The 22,415-nt window shown below is 42.7% G+C and overlaps 1 protein-coding gene across 2 annotated transcripts; it reads left to right on the plus strand.

Moving 5' to 3' along the window:
- Nucleotides 1–620: 620 nt before the first annotated feature.
- On the plus strand, nt 621–20,565 carry tacr3l (tachykinin receptor 3-like). Of its 2 annotated transcripts, XM_024398545.2 has the most exons (5): nt 621–1,388; nt 12,431–12,619; nt 15,102–15,252; nt 19,286–19,482; nt 19,746–20,565. In XM_024398545.2, exons 1-5 carry the CDS (start codon nt 1,021–1,023, stop codon nt 20,029–20,031), a joined length of 1,191 nt encoding a protein of 396 aa, XP_024254313.1. In that variant the 5' UTR covers nt 621–1,020; the 3' UTR covers nt 20,032–20,565. The 2 variants fall into 2 exon arrangements, with proteins under 2 accessions (XP_024254313.1, XP_024254314.1); XM_024398546.2 differs by having other exon boundaries at nt 19,286–19,878.
- Nucleotides 20,566–22,415: the final 1,850 nt, after the last annotated feature.

Here is a 22,415-nt window from a genome sequence, read left to right on the forward strand (position 1 = left end):
TGAAGCTTCAAAAATACATATTGGTTTGGTACCCTGAAAGTTCGAATGATTGTTTTGAATGAGTGCATTAGGATCATAGAGTCAGTCCATCCCGAAAAGGTTGACATAGGCCTATTGGGAACTGCATTCATTTTGGTGATAAGGCCTTGGCAGATTCATCTATTGAAAATCGATCTTGGGAATTAAGAGAGTTATTCAGGGTAAAAACAACACATTTTTTGAGATACTAGACACATTTATCAAATATGACCGTTTAATACACGTAGTCAATAAAGGTATATTTTCAATACTTGCAGTGACAATGACAAAGGCCCTTTGATCACGGAGATGTACCATGAGTGAAATTAGCGACTCAGTCAATGGAGGCAACAGATGCTGCAGGCCTTTAATCAGTGCCTGATACGTGCATGTCGTTCATCGTGATTATGTAAGGCATTTATAAGTGACTCGCCATCAAATTCCATGCTTGCCATATGTTTATGTCTCATTTGTATAAAAGCGTAGCTGATTGATCTACAGTTCAAGTGAATGACAGGTTGTTATTAGAAAGGGGAGGGGAGTGTGACGTAAAGATTTTAATGTAACACCACATGATTGATTCCCTACGCGCAGCGCACGACTCAGCGCAGTCCATCCCTTTGGATCCTACTGCTGCTCAGAGCTCTAGGATACGTTCACTTATGCGTAGCAAAACAAAGGATACTCTCTGTTTCCACAGAACTGTTCGAATATTATCGGTAGCCTATTTGAGAAGTACTCCATTATATAGATCAGAAGTGCCGTGCTCTTCAAGTGTCAATTATTTATTGGAGTTGTCACTAGACATTTTGTCACGACTGTCTCCCAAACGCGTTTGCCCTGTATTGACGGGAACAGCAATATAAATGAAGAGGGACTTAACGTGACGGTATTGAGCAGAGCACTTGCGCGTTTTGGTGCGCTGCGAAGGTGTATGCCAATTCAACGGCTGCCACCTCCAGGCATTGAATCCAAGTAAATATCGGCAGGGTGACTAGAGGAATGGCTGCGGCAAACAACGGATCAAACACAACTAGGACCTTTACAAATCAGTTTGTACAACCGCCTTGGCGCATCGTGCTATGGTCGGTCGCGTACAGCCTTGTGCTCGCAGTGGCAGTTTTTGGGAACCTGATAGTGATTTGGATCGTATTGGCGCACAAGAGGATGCGGACCGTGACAAACTACTTTTTACTCAACTTGGCTTTCTCTGACGCCTCAATGGCCGCGTTCAACACGTTGATTAATTTCATATATGCTGCTCACGGCAATTGGTACTTTGGAGAATCATACTGCAAGTTCCACAACTTTTTCCCAGTCACAGCAGTGTTTTCAAGCATCTATTCAATGAGCGCAATAGCGGTCGACAGGTGAGCTCTGGAGACATCAACTTAATTTTCACACATTCTATTACATTTGGTGAATTTATTTATTTTTATATGAAATGTGACAATTTGTTATTATTTGTTTAATGCTACCACGGTTTAATGTAATGTACTGATTCTATAACCGACCTCCTTAAATCAAATTAGAAAAAGGTAGGCCTAATGCACACACACGGGAAACCAACCCTCTCCTTACATTCTGTCAAAACGAGAATGAACTGAATGTAGCTTTAAATCCACTAATCTAAACAATAAAGATCCTGCGACACAAATTGCATCCCAAATGGCACCCCTTTCCCTACACATTGCATTACCTTTGAGCCCTATGGGTGCTGGGCAAAGGTACTGCACTATAAAGGGAATAGGGTTCCATTTGGGATGCATTCAACATTAGAAAACACTTGAGGTTCTTGAGGATTTGATCAAGCATTTCATTACTCAGTTTGTGCATAAAAGAGCCAGAATTCTTCTAATGAGCTCCACTGTGCAGCCAACCTATCATTGTGGAGGTACGTGCTGATTAAATCATTTAAATTGGAGTACCTGCAGTGAAATAATGGCTTTAAGTGCCAAGAGTGCTTATATGAAAGCTATACTCACACCAACGCACAGATACACATGCAAACGCAAGCGTGTACACACACTCGCACACACTGGGTTTACCCTGCTGTGCTTCTTCTCGGGGCCAAACATCGCAGGGCCTTATTTATCAAAGGTGCATGTGGACGAAAAATATTAAATCTCTCGTATGCCAGTTTTCCTATAAAAGTTGGTATTTAGCCATTTTGAATTTGATGGGGAAAGTGTGTACAGCTGAAGTCAGAATTTTACATTTAAACACTCCACAAATTTCTTGTTGAACGTACTTTTGTGCGAAAAGTGCAAATCAATCCCTGAACAACAGCAAAGGACCTTGTGAAGATGCTGGAGGAAAAAGGTACAAAAGTATCTATATCCACAGTAAAACGAGTCCTATATCAACATAACCTGAAAGGCCGCTCAGCAAGGAAGAAGCCACTGTTCCAAAACCGCCATAAAAAAGCCAGACTACAGTTTGCAACTGCACATGGAGACAAAGATCGTACTTTTTGGCGAAATGTCCTCTGGTCTGATGAAACAAAAACAGAACTGTTTGGCCATAATGACCATTGTTATTTTTCCAGGAAAAATTGGGACGCTTGCAACCTGAAGAACACCATCCCAACCAAGAAGAACGGTTGTGGCAGCATCATGTTGTGGGGGTGATTTGCTGTAGGAGGGACTGGTGCACTTCACAAAAGAGATCGCATCATGAGGCAGGAAATGTGGATATATTGAAGCAACATCTCAAGACATCCGTCATGAAGTTAAAGCTTGGTCGCAAATGGGTCTACCAAATGGACAATGACCCCAAGCATACTTCCAAAGTTGTGGCAAAATGGCTTAAGGACAACAAAGTCAAGATATTGGAGTGGCCATCACAAATCCCTGACCTCAATCCCATAGAAAATGTATGGGCAGTACTGAAAAACCGTGTGCAAGCAAGGAGGCCTAAAACCTGACTCAGTTACACCAGCTCTGTCAGGAGGAATGGGGCAAAATTCACCCAACTTATTTTGGGACGCTTGAGGAATGTACCCGAAACGTTTGACCCAAGTTAAACAATTTCAAGGCAATGCTACCAAATATGAATTGAGTGTATGTAAACTTCTGACCCACTGAGAATGTGATGAAAGTAATAAAAGCTGAAATAAATCACTACTACTATTTTGACATTTCACATTCTTAAAATAAAGTGCTGATCCTAACTGACCTAAAACAGGGAATTTTACTTGGATTAAATGTCAGGAATTGTGAAAAACTGAGTTTAAATGTATTCGGCTAAGGTGTATGTAAACTTCCGACTTCAACTGTATCTCCATGCATATCTAAGACCATGCATACTCAGAACTTCTAGTGGTTGATCAACTGTATTGCAAGCAAATATTGTTATTTTGAGGAAAGTTGAGGTGTTTGATGCACAGGAATTATAATAATGGTAGGCTAATAAAAACACTAAAACGTATGAGTCACATTCGTCATAAATGAGGAGACCAAGGCGCAGCGTGACATGAATACATTCTTTATTTAAACGAAGAACCCTAAACAAACAAAATGAACGTGAAGCTATAACACGAGTGCTGACATGCAACTACACAGACAATAGCCCACAAAACCAAAATGGAAAATGACAACCTAAATAGGATCCCCAATCAGAGACAACGATAAACAGCTGTCTCTGATTGGGAACCAATTCAGGCCACCATAGACCTACATATACCTAGACATACTAAAACCCCATAGATACACAAAAAAACCTAGACAGGCCAAAAACACCTAGACATTACAAAAACTAAACCACCCGTGTCACACCCTGACTTAACCAAAATAATAAAGAAAACAAAGATGACTAAGGTCAGGGCACGACAGCCCCCCCCCCCCACGAACCTAAACCTATATGGGAGGGTCTGGGTGGGCATCTAACCTCGGTGGCGGCTCTGGTTCTGGACCCTGCCTCCCTTCTTTAGACTGAGTCTGCTCTTGTATCACTGACCCGTGGATCATCGTTGGAGGCTCTGGACTGTGGATCCTTGCCGTAGACCCCGGGCTGGGAACCCTCCGTGCGTGGATCATCACTGGATGTTCTGGACCGGGGACCATCGCTGGAGACCCCGGACCATCGTTGGATGTTCCGGTCTGTGAACTGTCGCCGGACGCTCTGGACTGACGAGGTGCACTGTAGGCCTGGTGTGTGGTGCCGGCACTGGTGGTACCGGGCTGGGGACACGCACCTCAGGGCGAGTGCGAGGAGCAGGAATAGGGCGTACTGGACCCTGGAGGCGCACTGGAGGCCTGGTGCATGGTGCCGGCACTGGTGGTACCGGGCTGGGGACACGCACCTCATTGCGAGTGCGGGGAGGAGGAACAGGGTGTACTGGGCTCTGAAGGCGCACAGGAAGCCTGGTGCATGGTGTTGGCACTGGTGGTACTGGGCTAGTGACACGCACCTCGGGGCGAGTGCGGGGAGGAGGCACAGGATACACTGGACCGTGGAGACGCATTGGAGATCCAGAACATAGAGCTGGCTTAATACGTCCTGGCTGGATGCCCATTCTAGCCCGGCAAATGCGAGGAGCTGGAATAGAGCTCACCGGGCTAGAATAGCGCACTGGAGACACCATGCGCATCTCTGCATAACAAGGTGCCTGACCAGTTACACGCTCCCCACGGTAAGCACGAGGAGTTGGCTCAGGTCTCCTACCTGACTCAGCCAATCTCCTCGTGTGCCCCCTCCCAAAAAAAATCTTTGGGCTGCCTCTCAGGCTGCCATGCTAGCCGTGTACCTTCATATCTTCGCTGTTCCTCTATTGTCCTGTATTTCTCCTAGTAGTATCGCCGTTCCGATTTCGCTGCCTCTAACTCCTCCTTAGGACGGCGATACTCCCCCGGCTGTGTCCAGGGTCCTGCACCATCTAATATCTCCTCCCAGGTCCATCTCCCCATTAAGCACTGTTCCTCCTTTTCACGCTGCTTGGTCCTTGTTTGGTGGGTTATTCCGTCACGTTCGTCATAACGAGGAGACCAAGGCGCAGCGTGGTGTGAATACATTCTTCTTTATTTAAAACGAAGAACACTAAACAAAATAACAAAACGAACGTGGAGCTATAACACGAGTGCTGACATGCAACTACACATAGATAATAACCCACAAAACCAAAATGGAAAATCACAAGCTATAAATAGGATCCCCAATCAGAGACAACGATAAATAGCTGTCTCTGATTGGGAACCAATTCAGGCCACCATAGACCTACATATACCTAGACATACTAAAACACCTAGACAATACAAAAACTAAACCAACCACCCTTGTCACACCCTGACCTAACCAAAATGATAAAGAAAACAAAGAGAACTAAGGTCAGGGCGTGACAATATGCCTATATAAAACATTTGCCTTTTGGAAAAAGATTACATAGCAGCATCTCGCCAAATAGCCTATATAATTTACATTCAATTATATAGGCCTAAATCATAATCATAAAGCAAGGGCATGTCTCTACTTTTCTGACATAACTAGTTTCTTCCCTCTACACAACAAATACAAGGCTACCATTTATCCATCGCTCATTTAATACCCGACCATGCTCAAAAGTAAATAGACCGGTAACCTATGACAGTAACGTTAGGCTGCAATGTTGCTGTGCGATAGGAGCGCGACATATACTATTTAATCTCAAAGCCTATACCAAGGTAGGAGATAGAAACACAACCATGTATTGACAAACAAAATATTGAAAAACAACTTGTCTTTTGCATGGAAGCGCGGGCTGTAGGCAGCATGTACTTTTAAATAGTTTAATAGGCAATCTTGCAGAATGTGCAACCAGTGTTTGGCAACTGCTCTATATAAAGTCACCGCTAAAGATTAAAATGTTCTGCCCACACCTCAACAGAAACATCTGAGGATTTCAGAAAATGTGTTGTGTGTTGGATAGATGTCTGAAGAGGTTACAGGAGACGGAAATGCAAAGTGTCCCACTTTTTCAGAATTCAATCAAATAACGGTAGCCTGCTAATAATTTGGCGCAGTGCATTATTTATGACAGTTTTATAACCTTAACATCAAAACAGAAATAAATGAGGCCCCAGGTGTCTGGAGGTCAACTCTATACCTTTACAAGTTGTGTTGCACAGTAGGACTACAGTCCAACATCTCTTTTCATCTGACTTTGAAGTTAGTCAAAGGAGTTAATCCGAACCTGCATGGGCATGACCACGACCTGACCACTTATAGGCCTACTGTGGGCCTTTGATACACAGTATCAAAGACAGAGCACACACACACACACACACACACACACACAGCACACAGGTATACTCTCATGCACGCGCATACACACACAAACACACACAGCACAGGTAAACTCTCATGCACGCACATACACACACACACGTATACACACACACACACATAGAGACAAGCAGACAGACAGAGAGATAAGGAAAGGAAAGGTAAGGTAAGGTCTGAGGATGAAACCTGACAGTCTAGCAGTAAATTCTGGGGAAATGGAATCTTTGTATGCTGGAAACCAAACGAACAGCACTGTTGGATCCAATTAAAGATAGACTGGGAAGAGTCAAAGAGTCAATCAAACATAACTAGCTCCACATGGGGCATCCTTTGTTTTGAGTACCTGAGATACTACATATTAAAGCAATCTGAAATTGGGCACAGACACACACACACATTACTATCCTAATGGTGGCCGCTCCAGAGAACATTGGTATCTTAGTTACTGTTTGATTTGACATCGTAGTATTTCAACCTGGTCTCTGGCTTTTGTCAAGAAGAGCTTGTTTAACTCACATTCGGAATATGGAGGCCTCAATGTTTGACAACACTTTCCACAACACTCTCCAGTGAGACAGAAACAATACTCGCATCTCATCCTCTTTTTTGTCGCTTTTATATTTGATCCAACACAGCCACCACCAAATATTTTTCTAAATGAGAGCTTATAAAGAATGCAGTTGTACAATAAGACACTTCCCACTGGGCACAGATGTCAATTCAACATTTATTCCACGTTGGTTCAACTTAATTTCAATGAAATTATGTGGAAATTACATTGATTCAACCAGTGTGTGCCCAGTGGGTCCTGCATACTAAATGGTATTCATTAACTGTAGTTATGGTGTACACTCTATTCAAAATTTTTAAAAAGTATAACCTCTAAAGCAAGCAGTGTATGGAGGAATAAAATACCAAATCAACCATGACCTTTGAACTTTGACGTAATATCCTTTCACCGGAGACGGAAGCGAGACATATCACTGGGTCCTTATACAGTCACTGAACTAAGTAGACCAGACCCAACTTCGATCGTATTGGTGTCTATGGGAGACACCCACAGTTTAGTAAACTGTGACAATGTTTTTCATTGGTAAACGGCCTGAGTAAGACATCTTCATTTATCCACCGTCTTTGCTTTCACCCCCTGACTGACCTCTTGACCTCTTGAATGGTTATAGAGGCTGTTTTAGAGACTGATGAACAGGGTCTGGTAGTGCTCCAGTCCTCCCTGTCAGGATAAGCAACAGAGGACTTGGAAAGTATATCAAGTCCTGTAGAAATGGCTCTATGGTTATTGTGTGTAACCTACTTTATGTTCCTCTAACACCGCGTGTCATATCTTACCATTCTGATAGATTGGAGGGAAAAAGTGGTTGTTATTTCATTGGTTACCTCCCGGCAGATGCCCCAGGGGTAGAGTGGTCCATACTCATTGAATATGGCACGTTTAAATCTGAGAGCAATCACTAGTAAAACCTTTCTCGTGAATTACCTCATTACTGAGCACAAAGTTGATTGCATTTTTCACACTGAAACATGTCTTCAGACTGTAGTGCCGCTCTTATTGAAGCCTCCCCCTACAGCTTTCCAAACTCTATCAGAAAAGGGGAAAAGGGTGGGGGGTACAGCCTCCATTTTTTACTAATGCTCTCAGCTGTAAGGACTTTTCATTTGACGACTTTGGGTCTTTTGACCATCCTGCTATACTGTTTAAATGTCAGCCACCAGTGCTGGCTATAACCCTGTCTAGGCCACCAAAGCACTGCCCCGCATTATTTTTTACTGATTTCTCTGAAGAATTGTCTGTTGTCCTTGAGAACTATGCTAGAATTATTGTGTTGAGCGATTTTCATATTCATGTTGACAAAGAGAGTGACTCCAAGGCCATTGAATTGATTTGTCTTTTGAGCTCTTTTTTGAGCTTTTGAGTACTTTATCCAACATGTTACTGGGCCCATCCATAACTGTGGCCTTACTCTGGACCTGATTATTACAGAGTGGCTAACTATTGATAAATCTTCTATTGTTTATGTTGCTTTATCTGATCACCACGGTGTATTTTTTTATGTTCTTGTTGCCGATAGCGCAGGGTAATACTGAACACGTTATAAAAAATGCTATCTTACCTCCGAAGTTTATTGAGTGTATGAACAATACACCATCCCCTATTCTGCCTTCCTCTTGTGATGATTTACAGTTGAAGTTGGAAGTTTACATACACCTCAGCCAAAGACATTTAAACTCAGTTTTTCAAAATTCCTGACATTTAATCCTAGTAAAAATTCCCTGTCTTAGGTCAGTTAGGATCACCACTTTATTTTAAGAATGTGAAATGTCAGAATAATAGTAGAGAGAATGATTTATTTCAGCTTTTATTTCTTTCATCACATTCCCAGTGGGTCAGAAGTTTACATACACTCAATTAGTATTTGGTAGCATTGCCTCGAAATTGTTTGACTTGGGTCAAACGTTTTAGGTAGCCTTCCACAAGCTTCCCACAATAAGTTGGGTGAATTTTGGCCCATTCCTCCTGACAGAGCTGGTGTAACTGAGGCAGGTTTGTAGGCCTCCTTGCAAGCACACACCTTTTCAGTTCTGCCCACAAATGTTCTATAGGATTGAGGTCAGAGTTTTGTGATGGCCACTCCAATACCTTGACTTTGTTGTCCTTAAGCCATTTTCCCACAACTTTGGAAGTATGCTTGGGGTCATCGTCCATTTGGAAGAACCATTTGTGACCAAGCTTCCTGACTGATGTCTTGAACTTCCTGACTGATGTCTTGAGATGTTGCTTCAATATATCCACATCATTTTCCTGCCTCATGGTGCCATCTGTTTTGTGAAGTGCACCAGACCCTCCTGCAGCAAAGCACCCACACAACATGATGCTGCCACCCCTGTGCTTCACGATTGGGAGGGTGTTCTTCAGCTTGCAAGCCTCCCCTTTTTCCTCCAAATATAACGAAAAGTCATTATGGCCAAACAGTTCTATTTTTATTTCACCAGACGAGGACATTTAACCAAAAAGTACAATCTTTGTCCCCTTGTGCAGTTGCAAACTGTAGTCTGGCATTTTTATGGTGGTTTTGGAGCAGTGGCTTCTTCCTTGCTGAGTGGCCTTTCAGGTTATGTCGATATAGGACTCGTTTTTACTGTGGATATAGATACTTTTGTACCTGCTTCCTCCAGCATCTTCACAAGGTCCTTTGCTGTTGATCTGGGATTAATTTGCACTTTTCACACCAAAGTAGATTCATCTCTAGGAGACAGAAAGCGTCTCCTTCCTGAGCTGTATGACAGCTGTGTGGTCCCATGGTGTTTATACATGCGTAGTATTGTTTGTACCGATGAACGTGGTACCTTCAGGCATTTAGACATTTCTCCCAAGGATGAACCAGACTTTTTCTGAGGTCTTGGCTGATTTCTTTTGATTTTCCCATGATGTAAAGCAAAGAGACACTGAGTTTGAAGGTAGGCATTGAAATGCATCCACAGGCACACCTCCAATTGAATCAAATGATGTCAATTTGCTTAGCAGAAGCTTCTAAAGCCATGACATAATTTTCTGGAATTGTCCAAGCTGTTTAAAGGCACAGTGAACTTAGTGCATGTAATCTTCTGACCCACTGGAATTGTGATACAGTGATTTATACAGTGCCTTGCGAAAGTATTCGGCCCCCTCGAACTTTGCGACCTTTTGCCACATTTCAGGCTTCAAACATAAAGATATAAAACTGTATTTCTTTGTGAAGAATCAACAACAAGTGGGACACAATCATGAAGTGGAACGACATTTATTGGATATTTCAAACTTTTTTAACAAATCAAAAACTGAAAAATTGGGCGTGCAAAATTATTCAGCCCCCTTAAGTTAATACTTTGTAGCGCCACCTTTTGCTGCGATTACAGCTGTAAGTCGCCATAAAGTGGCAAATATAAAGTGGCAAATGATCTGAGAGCCAGACGCTGAACAGCTCTCTGTCCTTGGGTGTGGGTTGGACTCTCCGGTCCAGTTCTAAATTGGTTTAGGACCTCTTAAACCGGTCAAGAGCTTTTTTTTTTTATCACCCTTAGTGAACATAACTCAGAGAAAATACATATCCCATATGGTGTTCCATAAGGTTCGATTTTCGGTTCAGTTTATATGTTGCCCCTTGGCACCGTCATCAGAAAGCACAACATTGATTTTCACTGCTCCGCAGACGATACACAGCTTTACACTTCTGTGTCACCAGAGCATTTTTAGCTCCACAGATAAATTATTAGACCGTATTAGTGAAATACTTGGATGGTTCACAGCTTCCTCCAGCTAAATCAAGATAAGAATGAGGTACTTATTATTGGAGCCAGAGCACACAGAATCTGGCCGCATATTTTAATTCACAGTCAAATAAGATAGAACACCAGGTAAACGCGTAGGTGTCACTTTAGGTTCTGAACTAAACTTCGAATCACACATTAGGAATGTGACCAAATAGCATTTTACCATCTGATGAACATTGCCAAGGTACGGCCGTCTCTCTCTCAGGCTGATACAGCGAGACTCATCCATGCTTTTATTAAAAGCAGGCTTGACTACTGTAATGCTCTCCTGTCTGGTCTACCAAAGAAAGCAATTGGCCAACGGCAAAACATACAGAACGCAGCAGCATGGCCAGACAGAGAGCACACATTACACCAATGTTAAAGTCTCTGCACTGGCTGCCTGTGAGTTTAAGAATTCATTTTAAGATTATTCTATTGGTGTTTTAAATCAATCCACAACTGTGCACCCCAATACATATCAGACATGCTTTTGAGTTATGTACCCAGTAGGTCTCTCATGTCCTTTGGCACTGACCTTTAAACTATCCCAAAGCCCAGGACCAAGAGGCATTGAGAGGCAGCCTATAGTTCCTCTGCCCCCAGCCTCTGGAATAGCCTTCCAAAGAACCTGGGGGGGGGGCTGAAACTGTGAACATACAGTACCAAAGTTTGGATACACCTACTCATTCAGGGGTTTTTCTTTATTTTTACTATTTTATGCATTGTATAATAACAGTGAAAACATCAACACTATGAAATAACACATATGAAATCATATACTAACCAAAAAAGTGTTAAACAAATCCAAATATATTTTATATTTGAGATTTGTCAAAGTAGCCACCCTTTGCCTTGATGACAGCTTTGCACACTCTTGGCCTTCACTCCAGCTTCACCTGGAGTACTTTTCCAACAGTCTTGAAGGAGTTCCCACATATGCTGAGCACTTGTTGGCAGCCTTTCCTTCACGCTGCGGTCCAACTCATCCCAAACCATCTCAATTCGGTTGAGGTCGGGTGATTGTGGAGGCCAGGTCATCTGATGCAGTACGCCATCACTTTCCTTCTTGGTCAAATAGCCCTTACACAGCCTGGAGGTGTGTTGGGTCATTGTCCTGTTGAAAAACACATTTGGACTGATTAGACAATAGGACAGATTTCCACCGGTCTAATGTCCATTGCTCGTGTTTCTTGGCCCAAACAAGTCTCTCCTTCTTATTGATGTCCTTTAGTAGTGGTTTACTTGCAGCAATTCGACCATGAAGGCCTGATTCACGCAGTCTCCTCTGAACAGTTGATGTTTGAGGCTGGTAACTAATGAACTTGTCCTCTGCAGCAGAGGTCATGAGAGCCAGTTTCAACAAAGCGCTTGATTGTTTTTGCGACTGCACTTGAAGAAACTTTCTTGAAAAGTTCTTGAAATGTTCCATATTGACTGACCTTCATGTCATAAAATAAAGTAATGAATGAATGTCATTTCTCTTTGCTTATTTGAGCTGTTCTTGCCATAATATGGACTTGGTCTTTTATCAAATAGGGCTATCTTCTGTATACCAACCCTACCTTGTCACAACACAACTGATTGGCTCAAGCGCATTAAGAAGGTAAGAAATTCCACAAATGAACTTTTACCAAGGCACACCTGTCAATTGAAATGCATTCCAGGTGACTACCTCATGAAGCTGGTTGAGAGAATGCTAAGAGTGTGCAAAGCTGTCATCAAGGCAAAGGGTGGCTATTTTATTTGTTTTTTTATTAATGTATTTTCCTGTGAAGCGCATTGCGTCACATTCATGTCTAAAATGTGTTGTATAAATAACGCTTGATTTGATTTGACACCCTTGCAGGTACATGGCCATCATCCACCCGCTGAAACCCAGGCTGTCAGCCACAGCCACCAAGGTGGTGATCTTGTGTATCTGGGCGCTGGCCGTGGTGCTGGCCTTCCCCCTTTGCTTCTACTCCACCATCCGCATCCTGCCCCGCCGGACAATCTGCTACGTGGCTTGGCCCCGGTCATCAGATGACTCCTTCATGTGAGTGAGACACTCTGGGTGCATCTCAATAGTCTAAAGTGGGTTCCTTTAACTCACCTCCTCTTGTTCATCTTCGCTGATCTGAAAACAGCTTTGTGTTGATTGGTAATGAAACTGTATATTGAGGTGAACTTGCTGCTGGTGGTTTGGGTGTGGGCTACCGTGGTTGTGTATTGATAAGAACACTGGGAGTTGGAGGTACACTTCAAATGGGCTAATTCCCAGTGTATTCATACCAACCCTAATCTAGCGAACCTGATTCTAATAATTAGCTGGTTGAAAAACTGAATCAGGTTAGTTACAACTGGGGTTGGATTGAAAACCTACAGGAGGGTAGCTCTCCAGGAACAGGTTTGGAGAGCCCTGATGTAAGGCAAATAACTTGGCCAATCATACAGGCACTAGTCAAAGCACATACATCCAAAAATACTCAAAACTCAATAGTATCTACAATACGAAAAAGGATCTAAGTAATATCTACACAAACAAACCTACTTAGGCAATGGAGTTACTTACATACCAACAAATAATACGATCAATAATGGCGCATAGGCAATCATAGAAAACGTGCTCAAATCAAATGTACACGATAAAGGAGCACAAACATATACTGAACAAAAATGCAAATGCAACATGTAAAGTGTTGGTCCAATGTTTCATGCGCTGAAATAAAAGTTAACAGAAATGTTCCATTTGCACAAAAAGTTTATTTCTCAAAACAAATGTACATCCCTGTTAGTGAGCATTTCTCCTTTGCCAAGATAATCCATCCACCTGACAGGTGTGGCATATCAAGAAGCTGATTAAACAGCATGATCATTACACAGGTGCACCTTGTGCTGGGGGCAATAAAAGGTTACTCTAAAATGTATAGTTTTGTCACACAACACAATGCCACAGATGTCTCAAGTTTTGAGGGAGCGTGCAATTGGCATGCTGACTGCAGGAATGTGCACCAGAGCTGTTGCCGGATAATTAAATGTTAATTTCTCATAAGCCACATCCAACGTCGTGTTAGAGAATTTGGCAGTTTGTGTGCCCAACGTTGTTTTAGAGAATTTGGCAATACATCCCACCAGTCTCACAACCGCAGACCATGTGCAACCATACCAATCCAGGACCTCCACATCCTGCTTCTTCACCTACTGGATTGTCTGAGACCAGCCACCTGGACAGCTGAGGAAACTGTGAGTTTACACAACTGAAGAATTTCTGCATAAAATGTGAGAAACCGTCTCAGGGAAACTCATCTGCGTGTTCGTTGTCCTCATCAGGGTCTTGACTTGACTGCGGCGTCCTAACCGACTTCAGTGGGCAAATGCTCACCTTCGATGGCCACTGGCACACTGGAGAAGTGTGCTCTTCACGCATTAATCCGTTTTCAACCGCAGATGGAAGACCGTGTGTATGGCATCATGTGGGAGAGCAGTTTGCTGATGTCAATGATGTGAACAGAGTGCCCCATGGTGACGGTGGGGTTATGGTATGGGCAGGCAGGCATAAGCTACGGACAAAACACAATTGCATTTTGTCGATGGAAATTTGAATGCACATAGATCCTGAAGCCCATTGTCGTGCCATTCCTCCTCTGCCATCACCTCATGTTTCAGCAGGATAATGCATGGCCCCATGTCCCAATGATGTGTACACAATTCTTTGAAGCTGAAAATGTCCCAGTTCTTCCATGGTCTGAATACTCACCAGACATGCCACCCACTGAGCATGTTTGGGATGCTCAGGATTGACGTGTAAGAGCGTGTTCTAGTTCCCACCAATATCCAGCAACTTCTCACAGCCATTGAAGAGCAGTGGAACAACATTCCATAAGCCACAATCAACAGCCTGGTCAACTCTATGCAAAGGAGATGTGTCGCACTGCATGAGGCAAATGGTGGTCACACCAGATAGTGATTGGTTTTCTGATCCGTTTTTTTCAAGATATCTGTGACCACAGATGCATATCTGTATTTCCAGTCATGTGAAATCTATAGATGAGGGCCTAATGAATTTATTTCAATTGAATGATTTCCTTATATGATCTGTAACTCAATAAAATCGTATAAATTGTTGCATGTTGCGTTTTATATTTTTGTTCAGTGTACTTTCAATGAACGCATCCTTGAATGATTGTTTGTATCAACTGGAATTAACTGAAAGTTTGTCAGGTTGCCACATTGATTGGATACAGGTTAATTAATATAAGGTGGTGAGTGTCCCGCTTCTGGAGAACTGGGTGGTGATTGGGTAATTGGAATGTCAGTCCGTATGAGTAGAGGAATTTCATACACACAGGATAGCTAGCCTAGAGAGATAGACAGACAACCAGTGCAGACTAGTTAACGAAGAGAGCAACCTAGACTAATGCATATAAATGTGAATTAGATTAAATATAATTTGCAGAATTACCATGTTTTCCCATTACATTCACAGGAATGCTCTGCTTTTCCTTCCCGACAGCTATCTATTCTTCTCTGGTAAACAGGTATCATATCATTGTGACGGTGCTGGTGTATGTGCTGCCCCTAGTGGTGATGGGTATCACCTACACCATTGTGGGCGTGACGCTGTGGGGAGGAGAGATCCCGGGGGAAGCATCAGATAACTACCACAGCCAGCTCACAGCCAAGAGGAAGGTAACGCAAAAATACAACTCCATTATACACATAACGTCCTTTGGTAAAGCCATGTGTATTCCATTTGTCAACCAATGTGTCAACCATTAATTGAATGCAGTAGATTCAGCCAGTCATTTTAACTGGCACGGTCACGAGAAGTCCCAATTGTCTCAGTTTCATTTTCTCCAGTTCATTTGGTGTGAGAAGTAGAATACTGTAGGCCTTTTAAAAATGCGGATGGGAAAAGAATTTCTGCAAACAATAATAATAATAAACTGAATATGCGCTTCTGGTGGATTTGAGGGTTTATCTGTGTTTGACCCAATACATTGTCATTACAATAATTGATGTAGCTATACCATTGAAATGAATAACTGACCCTGTACATGGCACAATGATCTCTCTGTATTCCCCACTGGATTTGGCTACCCATCAGGTAATCCAGTGTTATGCAGGCAAACAACAGAGATTGGTCTCCTCTTTAGAGATGACAATGCATTCTATTACCTGGACACAGTGTATCTCATCATTGATCTTCGAATTGGAGTCCAGGCTCCGTATGTATCAAGCGTCACCGGGTAGGAGCGCTGATCTAGGATCAGGTTCCCCCTGTCCATGTTATCTCATTCATTGTGATCTAAAAAGCAAAACTGGTCATAAATCAGCACTTCTATTCAGAGATGCTTCATATATATGGACCCTGGTCCCCACAGTTATCCATAAAGATTCAGGTAATGTGAACCAGTATGACTAACATCTATTAGGCGAGATGTGGGTTTAACAGGTGTGGGTCAGATTATAGATAGGCAACGGCCAATCCGACAGGTCTAGATATGGGAATTATTGGGATTATTCCAGGACACCCTGTGAGTAAATCCACACTGTATTTCTGGGTTGTTATTGTTTTATTCATGAGGATTACACTCAGATTACGGGGGATCAGCACACCTGGTTCTTTGTTTTGGACAGATAGCCGAGGCCATGAAACCGTATTCGTTTACAGTGATTTATCCGGTGATGTAGCCTGTGATCCTGCCTGACATTTGACCTCGGCGCCAGCACACGTTTGGTGTTGTTACTTGCTCTTGTCTTATTTCAGAACTGGTTCTCTTTTTGATTGTTTTTAGTTTTTGTCGTGAAATGCACCTCATATAAACTTGATTTCATTTGAGCAATGCAGTGATGGAGGGTTAGTTAACCTTGCACTTATACACAGTTCCAATTCCCCAGTGGGTTTGAATGGGCCACAAATACAGACTAGAAGTCATATAGGATAAAAGCGTCCGCTAAATGATTGGATTTATTGGATTAGCCAATAAAGTTCCTGCCAAACCCTTTTTACCGAAGTTAGACGAGGGCTGAGAGAGGTTCATTAGGCTGAATGTCACCCATTGTCATACCGTCAGGTCCTATTCGGTGGTTGGTTTAAAAGTAATTGCTAATGAGGTGAGCGATTTGTTCCCAGCCAGCTCAATTGACCCATGCTGTGACCTCTTCAGCAGACCACCAGTGCTCTCGCGTCAACTACCAGTGACCTGCTATGTCGTGCGTCATGGACACCCTTTCTCCTGCTTTATGTAGCTCCGGAGAGGATTCTACCAGACACCGTTTGCTCGTCATTAGACTCAGTGTCCCAGACACACTGTACATACCAAAGAGATGACACGTCTTCATAGGCTTTCTGCCACATTGTTAATCATCCAGAAGATGACGCAGGTGGCGCTAGTTGATCCTTGATTTATAAGATCCTAATTGTTATTGTTCATAAACAAGGTAACGGACAGCTTGATCGATCACTTAATCAAGAGGCTGAAGTATACAGCTAGTAGTAGTTAAAAGGATAGTTCGGCCAAATGACAAAATGACATATTAGTTTCCTTTACCCTGTAAGCAGTCTATGCTCAAGGTAAAAGAGCAATCCATGCTTTGTGTTTGTTTACATGGCCACTATCTCCAAATGCGAACTTGTTTTGCATTCTTGGCCCATAACCAATGCAAGTCAATATTCCTGATGTTAGCATAAACATGACCAAGCCCAGAGACATACTGTAGTTAAATCGAAGTCTTTAGGATGTCTACATCTGTGGGACGTTAAATCGGAATATAAAGCCTTTCCCCCCATTTAGTGCTTTGCATGCAACGCCACTGTACATTAGTTTCCCAGACACAGATTAAGCCTAGTGCTAGACTAAAAGGCATGCTCAATGGAGAATCTCAAAGGTTTAGCGAATGTAGGTTAAATCTAACAGGTAAAGTGACAGAATGGAATCTATATGAAAGGCTTTGGGGAGTTTCTTTGAGCTCAGACTGTTTGACGGACAGACTGACCATTCATTGGAGATCACAATCACTAATGCTCTATGGGCTGGCAGCCATCTTGTCACATGACATTGTGAGCATAGTTCACTTGATGAGACTATGGCTGAGTTTCAAACTCATAGAATACACACCCTCGTCCACTTACCCTCACCTTATGCCCATGGGGGAATCCCCGTCACCATCTTTGACATCGGTCCAAACGATTATCCAAACAAGGGAAGTTCGCAACATAAGCCCCTCGGCCCTCGTTTTTGATCGAGTTTGCGAGTGTACAATTATGTTCACTTCGGGCCATAATTCAAATTGCGATGATTATACATCCGCGAAGAAAAGTCAGCCGAAATTAAAACCTCAACGTCAATATGGAGTCAACATACAAGTGTAAGTAAAAAACAAATGTAAATAAGGTAGAAATTGTGCTACTAATGCACAAACACGTCTGGTAAAAGTAATATTGTTTTTGTTTCGGTTAGCTTTTGGAAATTGTAGAAATAAAACATTTTCCTTCTTCAGATGTTCCAGCTAGGCAGGCTAATGTTAGTTAGCTAATTCATTGGCTAGCTATCATACAGTAGGCATATATTAATTATAATTATAGAGTTAATAAAAGTAGACATGCAATCACAATTGACTGTGGCGCATATAATGCAACCACAAGCTACCTACCGGTGGCTGAAAACATAATCGTCGAGGGATGAACGAGTGACGAATTTCCGGGCAAGGGCGGTCCATTACAAAATCATTCCTTCCTCCCTCGCCCCTTGTCCTGCAAGTGTATAGTCGTCAGACGTTATCAGAAGTGCCCACTTAATTTGAGGGCTGAGGGGATAGGGTGTGTCTTTTAAGTGTTCGGAATGCAGCTTATATCATGAGATGATCTACCATACCCGCTATAGTGATGACACAGTAGTAACACAATAGTGAACACAACAGTGAGGATACATGGACAAAGATCTTCCTCGCTGACAAGACGGACAAATTGCAGTTTGCATTGTCCAGGCGTGAGCTTTGATTTTCGGGTAGTCTAGAAAGAGACAAAAGTCCAATTCTATCAGATGAAATTTGTCACAATTCCTCCATACAAGGCAACAAAGTACACACTTTTTGAGAATGCCGATCTGATTTCAAGTTTCGAAATGCTCTTTGAGGATTTTAAGTGACACAATCAGTTCATGGAATTCACAGGATCTTTGAAGTGAGTTGCTTCCTTCGTGTTGGCTCTAGATCGTCAGGATATGGAATACAATCTCAAATGTATCACACCGTTGGACCAGCAATGGTAGTCCTGACCATTTATGTGTAAATGAAGCAATTATATTTTGAGGTTGTTGTGAATGGCTCTTTTGAAAGGTGTTGTCGTTATGAAAAAAGTATATCCTAAACTGCTGTGGCTTCTAGGATGGAATGAAAATGCCAACCTGAGGACGAATCAATCATGGTGCCCACGCTTGTGAGAATCTATTGAGCGTCACACATTCTGTCCATCTCAGAATCAGGCACTTTGTGAAACCTAACATGAAGTGGCCATCCAAATGTTGATTTTTTGATCGACATCTTGTCTCCGAGCTACACAGTATAAAGACAACGTACTTTCTTTTTCCTCTCTTTCTCTCTCTCACTCCTATTTTCTTATTCTCTCCTCTCTTTCTCTCATTGCTTTCTCCCCCTCCCTCTCTTCCACCCTGTCGCTCTATTCCTCCCATTCTCCCACTATCCCCTTCCTAACCCCCAGGTGGTGAAGATGATGATCATTGTGGTGGTGACCTTCGCCCTCTGCTGGCTGCCGTACCACGTCTACTTCATCGTGACGGGACTCAACAAGGCTCTGATGAGGTGGAAGTCCATCCAGCAGGTCTACCTGTCAGTGATGTGGCTGGCCATGAGCTCCACCATGTACAATCCCATCATCTACTGCTGCCTCAACAGCAGGTAGGATCCAGCACCTGGGCACTGTTAAGAAGGCACCAAAGCATACGATGAAGATAAGCCTTACCCATAACTCATTTATATTTTCAGTTTAAAAATGTTTTTTTCTTTGTTCCTACTTTGTTCCTAGGTAACCACTGGCTAGATGGATAAGACCAGATGAGAAAGCTACCAGTGTACCTTCTTTAGAATTCATAAGCCATCTCTCAAATGTTAAATCTAACAATGCACTCATCTGTCTGGTTTGGGTTGTGGTTTGGATACAGGTTCCGGGCGGGCTTCAAGCGGGCGTTCTGTTGGTGCCCGTTCGTCCGGGTATCCAGCTATGACGAGCTGGAGTTGCGCGACAACACCACCCGCCACCGATCCGGCCACCTGGGCAGCATGTGCACCCTCTCCCGCGTGAACACTGGGACCAACAGCACCAACAATCGCCAACACAGCATCAAAAAGGCAGTCTCCAGCTGCCATGGCAATGCCAGTGTTAACGGAGATAACAATGGTAACCATGGCAACCAACCGGCCGGTAGCCAAGTCCAACCTTTACAGTGACCCCGAGGATGTGGCCGACGATCAGTTCTCCTGAGATGTTTATGATGACCACGACCACATTCTAGAGTGTTCACGAGTGGTTTGGAAAGTCGTTGTCAACATTTCGCCTTCCGAACTTCCCTCAAAACATTCCAAGCAAGCCTTTCGATTTTTATTTTATTTTACCATGCATAAGTATTTCATGTGAGTTTGTTGCAAACGCGGTTGTTCTGTATAAAGTATTTTCTGCTGGCTTGATGCAGTGAGATTCTTTTGATTTTATTGGTATTTTGCTTAGCTTTCGAAAATCATTTGTTTCTGCCTTTTCTCATTTCCAAACCCCCCTCACGACACTGATTGGACATCTTGTAGGCTGCTGTCTCGACGGGCAGATTTGTGGGCAGATTTGTGACATCTGGACTAAGCAATGAAGGCAGAGCTTACCAGTAGTTTACCAGTGTGGGCATGCATCTATTACTCAGGCAGGCTCCCCTTGAAAGAATGTTAGGAGTGGTTAGAGGTTGGGCATATATATATATATATATATATATATAACACATAATAATGAAAAGGGAAGGTTGTTGCACACAGATGGTTTATTAATGTGTCTTTCTGTACCATAATCATACACCCTTTATCAGCTTGTCATCAGTTCTGCAGACTGATACCCCACAGATTGAAATAGCTGTGGACTGTATGTCCTGAAATTGTATTATTTTTTTTAGAGAGAGAGGCACCTGGGGCAAGAGATTATTCAATGTTTCTCTTTCAGCCTGCAATTTCCTGAGGATAAATGAGAATGATAGGATGTTCCATTTTGTTATTGACATTTCTCTCATAAGCTGCTTTTGTCGTTATAGGAATTGTACAGTGCCATTTATTTTTTAAATGTACGAGATATATGTCTTATGTAAGCAGAGGATTGGTCTTTGCTTTTGTGATATACCGTGGTGTATACTTACTGTGGTTAAGGCCATTTTTAGCACTTTAGTCATTGAGGGATAAACGCAGACAAACACACGCACACACTCAGACATGCACAGACACATTCAGCCATCAACATGAAAGTATTTCACGGAGACGTACTGTGTATTAAAACTAATCATCATGGGAAATGGTGCCGTATTAAAACACAATCTGAGAGCTTTTTTTTGTTAAAAACCCATCCATCTCTTTGATTCCATGAAGACCTTTAATCCAGAGCTCAGGGCTCTTACATAAACATGCCAGTACTCACTCTCCCTCTCTCTGATAAGCGTCTCATCACCTTATCACACACATTCGCACACACACACGTATGCATGTACACACGTGCGGTCGCATGCACACACACTCGCACGGACGGGCGCACACACACCCACGTGCGGGTGCACGCACCCACATACACACACACACACACACTAATCCCAGTAAAAGGATACTGCAGTTATTTATTGTGTTGTGAGATTATCACTGTAATGTGAATTGGCAATATATGTCCTTCTGGTATTGTACTACAAAATACTGCAAGTTATTCATGACATTTAATCCTAGTAAAAGTTCCCTCTCTTAGGTCAGTTAGAATCACCACTTTATTTTAAGAATGTGAAATGTCAGAATAATAATAGAGAGAATTATTTATTTCAGCTTTTATTTATTTCATCACATTCCCAGTGGGTCAGAAGTTTACATACACTCAATTAGTATTTGGTAGCATTGCCTTGAAATTGTTTAACTTGGGTCAAATGTTTTGGGTAGCCTTCCACAAGCTTCCCAAGTTGGGTGAATTTTGGCCCATTCTTCCTGACAGAGCTGGTGTAACTGAATCAGGTTTGTTGGCCTCCTTGCTCGCACACAATTTTTTAGTTCTGCCCACACATTTTCTGTGGGATTGAGGTCAGGGCTTTGCGATGGCCACTCCAATATCTTGACTTTGTTGTCCTTAAGCCATTTTGCCACAACTTTGGAAGTATGCTTGGGGTCATTGTCCATTTGGACGACCAAGCTTTAACTTCCTGACTAATGTCTTGAGATGTTGCTTCAAAATATCCACATAATTTTCCTGCCTCATGATCTATTTTATGAAGTGCACCAGTCCCTCCTACAGCAAATCACCCCCACAACATGATGCTGCCACCCCCGTGCATCACGGTTGTGATGGTGTTCTTCGGCTTGCAAGCATCCCCCTTTTTCCTCCAAACATAACGATGCTCATAATGGCCAAACAGTTCTATTTTTGTTTCATCAGACCAGAGGACATTTCTTCAAAAAGTACGATCTTTGTCCCCATGTGCAGTTGCAAACCGTAGTCTGGCTTTTTTATGGCGGTTATGGAACAGTGGCTTCTTCCTTGCTGAGCGGTCTTTCAGGTTATGTTGAAAAAGACTTGTTCTACTGTGGATATTGATACTTTTGTACCGGTTTCC

The sequence above is a fragment of the Oncorhynchus tshawytscha genome, linkage group LG34 (assembly GCF_018296145.1).
Source record: "Oncorhynchus tshawytscha isolate Ot180627B linkage group LG34, Otsh_v2.0, whole genome shotgun sequence".
Classification (NCBI taxonomy): Eukaryota; Metazoa; Chordata; class Actinopteri; order Salmoniformes; family Salmonidae; genus Oncorhynchus; species Oncorhynchus tshawytscha.